The 7,655-nt window shown below is 45.1% G+C and overlaps 1 protein-coding gene across 1 annotated transcript in view; it reads left to right on the top strand.

Moving 5' to 3' along the window:
• Positions 1-291: 291 nt before the first annotated feature.
• Positions 292-7,655, top strand: part of LOC121293402 (metabotropic glutamate receptor 8) — a 434,543-nt gene continuing 427,179 nt past the window's right edge. Inside the window, exon 1 of the mRNA XM_041216453.1 lies at positions 292-552. Within this exon, the coding sequence (XP_041072387.1) occupies positions 523-552 (30 nt within the window). The 5' untranslated portion in view covers positions 292-522. The remainder of the gene's footprint in view (positions 553-7,655) is intronic.

Raw genomic sequence — 7,655 nt, 5'->3', positions numbered from 1 at the left:
CCAGGAAGCCAGCGAGAGCAGCAGGGGCCGGGGACCATGAGGCTGGGTCTGATCTGGGCAGCCTCCTGCCGCCACTGCCTCCTCTTCCTCGTCGCCGCCGAGTGTTACTGGCTCCTCGCCGTCCTACAGAGGAGCGCAGCCCAGGAACATGCCCACTCCATCCGGCTGGAGGGCGACATTATCCTCGGGGGGCTCTTCCCGGTCCATTCCCGGGGCCAGTCCGGGGCCGCCTGCGGGGAGATCAAGAAGGAGAAAGGCATCCACAGGATGGAGGCGATGCTGCACGCCGTGGACCAGCTGAACCGTGACCCCGAGCTCCTGGCCAACATTACCCTGGGGGTCCGCATCCTCGACACCTGCTCCAGGGACACTTATGCCTTGGAGCAGTCCCTGACTTTCGTGCAAGCCCTGATCGAGAAAGATACCACGGACGTGAGGTGTGCTAGTGGAGAGCCGCCTATCATCACTAAACCCGACAAGATCGTGGGAGTTATAGGAGCCTCTGCAAGTTCCGTCTCCATCATGGTGGCCAATATATTGAGACTTTTTAAGGTAAGATCACTATGCGTGAGAGAGGTAGTGTGTGTATGTGTGCGTATGCTTCTCCTGCCCCAGGAGAGAGAGAGTGTGTGTGTGTGTGTGTGTGAGAGAGAGAGAGATAGATAAAGGGAGGGTGTGAGAGACAGAGTTTGTGAGAGACTGTGTGAGAGACAGAGTTTGTGAGAGACAGTGTGTGAGTGAGAGAAACTGTGAGACAAAGTGTGTGTGAGAGACAGTGTGTGTGTGCGTGTATGTGAGACAAAGTGTGAGAGTGTGTATGTGAGAGTATGTGCGAGTGTGTGAGACAATGTGTGAGAGTGTGTATGTGTTTGTGAGACAGTGTGAGAGAGAGTGTGTGTGTGAGAAAGTGTGTGAGAGAGAGTATGTGTGTGTGAGAGATTGTGTGAGAGAGACAGTGTGTATGAGACTGTGTGCGAGTGTGTGTGAGAGAGAACAAAGTGTGAGAGATAGTGTGTGTGTGTATGTGCGAAAGACTGAGAGACAAAGTGTATGTATTGTGTGAGTGTGTGTGTGTATGTGCGAGAAACTATATGTGCGTGTGTGAGACAGTGCGTGAGAGACTGTATGTGTGAGAGAGTTGTGTGCGTGTGTATGTGTATGAGAGAATGTTTGCAAGTGAACATCAAAGTATCACTATGTATGTTTAAGGGACTCCTGTCGACTGAAACACTATTTAATATTTATCAACAACACACAATGCCATCCTGATTAATGTTAACTGCAAGCGCACACTTGGTAAACAATAGTGGGACCAATGGGTTTGCTAAGACAGGGTCTTGTAGCTGATTGACATTCCTTATTTCTGACAGTGCAGCCATCAACAATTGCACTAGTTGCGGCCCGTATTTAACACTGCAATCTGCCAGTCTCCGTCTAGCTACTAACAGCCTCGGGATGAGGATTAATGGGATTAGATTAGAAAAAGGGTGGTGGGACACAGTTAAGGGGGCAAGTTTCAATGATCGGAGGCCTGAGAGAGGCAAGTTAGTTCCAAGAGTTTCTCGAGACTGTTTGGTGGGTTGTTGGTGGTGTTTTTTTCAAAATCTCGTTCAGACCTAAGTTCTGGGAGAGTTGCTGCAGGAGTGAGAAACAGAAAAAAATACTCGCACTGAATAAACATGTGAAGGAGTTTGAGGCTGGGAGGCAAGGAAAACTATCGGGAATCCTAACAATTCATCTCTGTGCGACAGCTATCACAGAGGGACTATTAAACAATGAGATTGCAAATAAAGTTACACACTGCAGTCTTAATCGATAAAGGGTCACATGTGCATCCTCGGGATAAAGCTATTTACCGATTCCATTACTGTAGCACACTTTATGGCGAAGAGAGAGATAACTCTTACAGATTTAATTACTGTTTCTGCAGCAAAGATCTCATTGCTCCGGTTGTTTTATTCAGATGAACAGAAGAAATTATTACTCATATCGACTTCGTGTCAGCCACCCTCAGCGGCGAAAATGTCCAGTGAGCCGCTCTGTAGGCCAGCAGGTCACCACTTAGAGCAAATGGTTTTGGGTTTAAAAGTCCTGGCAGTTGCCAACTGTGCCACCGGTACGCTGGTTAAGAGACTTCGGTTATCACCTCCAAATTTCTTAAATCGGTGCTGTAGGCGGCCGCCTGGTGAAATAACGTGTTTCCCCTTCTCCAAAATGTCGAGCAGAATTCAAATTGAAAAGTCCTGTTTACGCTGCGGGGCTACAAGTGATTTCAAACGTGCCTGTGGTCTCAGGACGGGAGTGTACTGGTATCAAGCCCAGGCACTGCTAGAACAGGATTAGTGTCAGCGCGGATTCTTAAGGTACATCCACTGAAAGCAATGTAACCGCACTGGGCGCGATACACCGTACTTCACTCAATATGAAGTGGCGAAACATGTTCCAAAATACACTACCTGCCTGCAGCTTTCATGCAGAGCATGGCTCCAGTTTATAAGGTTTAGCCGCTCGGTTGCGAGCTGCAATGTAAATGGGAGGCGGTTTGAACATTTCTTTCAGGCTGCTTACTTGGGGAAAGGGAAGAAGACACAAAGTGAAGCTTCTGTTAGCAAATGCTGTGAATGGAACAGTTGGTGTTATTTTGGGAACTCGGACTGAAATCTGGTTTACGCGCAAGGGTATTAGTGTCGGTGTAAATCTATAACATTTATACTGTGCAGATTGTAGCTCATTCTCCCCCACATTCTGGTTGCAAACAGACATAAATGATAATGGAGGCATATAAGGAAGGGTTTAATAGAACAGAGGGCAAACGCGAAACATAATTAGAAGCCCAAGACTATATGGAGTGGCTGAATGGGTTAATAGTAGTTTATAGCTAGCATGCATGTTATTGACACTGAATATTGCATGGCGTATGAAGCCTGAATGTTGAGGAATCCATTTGTATGCGGGAGCTAACAGCAGACAGCATGTCTTATAACATTTTCACCATTAATTCTGACAAAATACAATCTGTTCAACAATCTGATTCTACGACCCGAGGTCTGTGATACCAGTGTCGAGGCAACAATTCAGTTCTGTGATACACAGTTTTATAAAAGGCCAGGCGTGTGGGCACTGGGGCACCATTAAATCAATCGAGGCAGGGCAAAACCTGAATAAATGTAATTCATGAAGCCTAAAGCAGTGTGAGACAATGCGGTCCGATAATAACAGTGGGACAGCATAAATAGCACATAACCATGTGGTTTATACAGTGAATAAATAATAAAATACCTTTCTAAGCGATCATTAATTGGGTAGCAATTGCAAAGGTGGAAGATATGACCATCGATCTGTTGTCCAAGTGAGTGGTGTTTGTATTGATTGAAATACTACACGCTTAACAATAAATGCCCTTCAGAAATATTCCCTGTTTTACATGGATCAGAATAAACTCCTATAGATAGAAAACGGATATGCTTTTATGATTAAAGGGGGCTGTTAAGAGGTACTTGTGTTTTTTTAAATATAGCAGGTTTTACAATAATGATTACTTCGATATTGATATGCCACAATATCTCACCTACACAGGTCAGAGTCACAGTGTAATTATAGTGGGACTTTCAAACTAACACAACGTGCATGATTGGAAAAGCTGTAATGTTATATGGGCAATGTATTAAGTTTTTAAGACACATGAGAGTACCTCCAGGAGGCAGTCTTTCATCATTTGGTCTTTATACCAGGTGCAATATAAAGCTGGGCTGTTTCTGATTTTGCTACAGGAAGGTAGTGAGTAGAGATTGGTTAGTCACCCACAGGGAGAAGGGAGGGAAGTTCAGCAAGTAAGTCACATACCTCCTCACAGTAAGATACCAGGCATAAGAGCATTGAAGGCTTGGCGAATGCTACTGGCACTTTTCCTTGGAAAAAAATCTTGGGATGTGGATGTTGCTGGAAAGATTGGCATAATATATTGCCCTTCCTGAATTGACCTGAGAAGGTTACGACACAATTGAACGGCTAGGCCATTTCAGAGGACAGTCAAGAGTGAACCGCACTGGCATGGGACTGGTCAGAGTCCGGACTGGGTATGGATGCCAAGTTTCCTTCTCTAAAGCATGGCATTCATGGTCATTTTTCAAAAGCTGAATTCAAATTTTCAAACTACATGGTGGGATTGGAATTCACATCCTCTGGATTATGAATCCAGTAACATAACCACTGCACCACAATATCATCGCTAATGTAATGGAACAAATAATGCGGGAATGCCATGCACAATTTTAGTCAATTCTCAAAATGCCATAATTCTGACCACAAACTTTTTAAAGTTGTAATGTTTACCTTTCAAGGTTTGAATTAATTCTGCCTAACATATTAGACTGTTAAATCTTGCTAGTATTGAGAAACAAATGTGCCTTTCAACAGTTCCCTTTTTGCTTGCCGCATCCACCACCACTCTTGCCCCCCTCAACCCCCCACACTCCTCAATATTCTCCGGTTGCTGCAAAGGCATTGATCCACGCTGACATGTTGATATTTCTGCAGTATCTCATCATATTTAAAGTATAAATCCAGGCACTTGATGCTGGCATACCATTCAATCAAGGAATCGAGAACATCACGGATAAGCCTGAACTAATCAATGCCAAACTCCATTCAAGTGGACTTTCTAAGATAGATCAGTCATTTATATTTCTCTGGAGCTTGGAAGAATGAGAGATGATGAGAGTGAAATTTCACCCCACTTCCACCATGTAACACATATTACTTTAGAAATTTTCAGTATCTCACCAATTAAAAAATAAACAAAATTACCGTACTTCGCATAATCCTCAAAGTACAATTTGAAGGCTAATCTCTTCAGGATGACATTGCAGTGAGTGGACCACTTTCTTTGTTGATTTTGAATAAGTTTAGACCCGAAATAGGAACCTTTTCTCTACCTTGTGGCTGCAGTGTTCAGTAAATTGGAATGGTTGTCCTCAGAGCCAGAAAAGTAATTAGTTTTCAAGAAAATTAATTGTTGGATTTGCTTCATGACGCACAGAGAAATAAACAAGCCTATACACTTAAAGACTGCAAACTGCAGATTGTTTACAGCTGTGGAGTGGAGACAAACACTTATTGGAAACAACCCTTGACGTGATGCTAGAAATTTAGCTTCACTTTCCCTCATCAAAAAGTGGCTTTCACTCCTAACGCTGACCAAAATAATGGACAGAATTTTTCTCAGGCAGCATAGGAGTGAATGGAGGTGAGTGGATCTGGAAAAGTGCACAGCTGAGAGGGATGGTTGATTCTCCGTGTGGTTCTGACATGCTGTGATTGTGAAAGGGGAAATAGGAAGTGGCAAGTTGCACAAAAATGGCAGGTTTGTAATTTGGTACACGATAAACATAATATAAGAAATAGGAGCAGGAGTAGACCATGTGGCCCATCAAGCTTGCTCCCACATTCAATACCATCATGGCTGATCTTGGGCTTCCAACTCCATGATCCTACCTGCTCCCCATGTCCCTTAATTCCCTGAGAGACCAAAAATCTGTCTATCCCAGCCTTAAATGTATGCAATGATGGAGAATCCACAACCTCTGGGGTAGAGAATTCCAAAGATTCACAACCCTTTAAGTGAAGTAGTTTCTCCGCACCTCAGTCCTAAATGATCAGCCCCTTATCCTGAGGCTGTGCCCCCGTGTTTTAGATTCCTCGACCAGTGGAAATAATCTCTCAACGTCCATCCTATCATTCCCCTTCAGAATTTTGCAGGTTTCAATGAGATCACCTCTTATTCTTCTAAGCTTCAGAGAATATAAGCCCAATTTACTCAGCTTCTCATCATAGGACAGCCCCCTCATCCCCAAGACCAATTTTGTGAACCTTCACTCTACAGCTTCTAGTATGATTGTGGAAATCCAAAACTGCACACAGTATTCCAGATGTGGTCTCATCAAAACTCGATACAATGTAGATAGACTTTATTCTTGTTCTCCAATCTCTGTGCAATAAAGGCCAACATGCCATTTGCATTCCTAATTGCTTGCTGCACCTGCATGCTAATTTTCTGCATTCCTTGTACAAACACACCATGTCTCTTTAAACATCGACATTTACTAGTTTCTCACCTTTTAAAAAATATTCTGCTTTGTTATTCTTACAGCCAAAGTGAATAACTTTACACTCCCCTATATTAGACTCCATCTGCCATCTTGCTGCCCACTCACCTAACCTCTCTATATCTCTTTGCAGCCTCACTGTGTCTTCCCCACAGTGAATTGTCAGCTATTTGAGGGGCAATTTGTGATATTACTGACATGGCGGCTGTCACTCGTGACCACTCCTACGGGGTTGGGGATGAGGTGGAAACAGCGAGTGGGTGCACCTCTGCTGGCTGCGCTACCAGCGTCAATGCAGGGTCAGCCTCTGTCATAGGGCCTTTCTGTGTAGATAGTTCCACAGTCAGAGGGACCAAGGTGGCAGATTCTGATTAAGGGGTCCCATGAAGGGTGCCCCCTATTCCCCACTTGAGCATCATTTCTGAGATGGAGCCTCTGAGCATTTGAGAGCAACCTCCAGCTGGATAGCAACTGGCTTCCACTCCATGCATCTTTGTACCATCAGTGTCACTGACCAGTCACATCTACAGAATGTGACATACACTCTGTGCATATTAGCATACTACCCCTGCATACACTCTGAGAGTGCTGCATATGAACCTCCAGGAGATTGGCCACTGACTTAATGGAGGATCTCATGCGCTCAAAACACTGAGACATGACGATGCTCATACGATGAATGGACTTCTCCATTCTGCTCCCATGACTCTGCATTGTGTTTGGGAACTCTGACATGCAGCACACATCTCTTGCTATTGGCCCAGGGATACCTGCCTTGTGTATGACTTCCAAGGCTGTGCATCTCTACCCAGCTGAGCATGGCTGTGTCTGTTCTCTGTCCCCAACTGGGACTGCCCACAGCTGCTTTTTTCTCCCACCCCTTCTGCTCACTTATGAAGTGTTGCTCAACTTGTGCCATCCATTCTCAGATGGTTTGAGGCCCCACCATGGTGAGTGTATCTGTGCTGGTGATGGGTGTGTTTGACTGTTGTGACTGTGAACCCTCGGTTGCTTCATCCTCCTCTGCAAATGATCAGGAAGAAGCCCCTGGCCTGCCTTCACACCCCCTCCATATCTGTCCCTGTGGGAGACTTAAGGTGATGAAGTTAAGTCGCCCCGTCAACCGATGCTACTGCAGAGCTGAAGCAGCCCAGTAGAGCCAATACTTTGGCATGAAGGCAACTGAGGAGGAGGGAGCTTCATCCCTGGCACCTGGAGATGATCATATCTTTTGACCCTGCCTTCAACGAGCACCCTTCTCGCCATCACACTGCCAGCCTAGCCATGTCAGAGGTCACTTCTTCCATGGGTATCACAATGACTAGATGTGGCACACCATTGCCAGACTGACCTTGTGTTGTGTGCTCTTTACTCTTCCAAACTCATAAGGGTGGGAGTTAGGACCACAATGCCCTCCTCCCTTACTTTCAACTGCATTATATCTACACTGTTGCCTCCTGCACCCTTGCTAGTGATGTGGGTTTTTCCTACAGCTCTGTACTGCCCCTGTACTCACATGTTTTAATTGTTCAGGAGGACTGTGCACCCTCA

This window comes from Carcharodon carcharias, chromosome 21 (assembly GCF_017639515.1).
Source record: "Carcharodon carcharias isolate sCarCar2 chromosome 21, sCarCar2.pri, whole genome shotgun sequence".
Classification (NCBI taxonomy): Eukaryota; Metazoa; Chordata; class Chondrichthyes; order Lamniformes; family Lamnidae; genus Carcharodon; species Carcharodon carcharias.
Note: the sequence above shows the minus strand (reverse complement) of the source record. Positions and strands in the feature narration are given on the sequence as shown.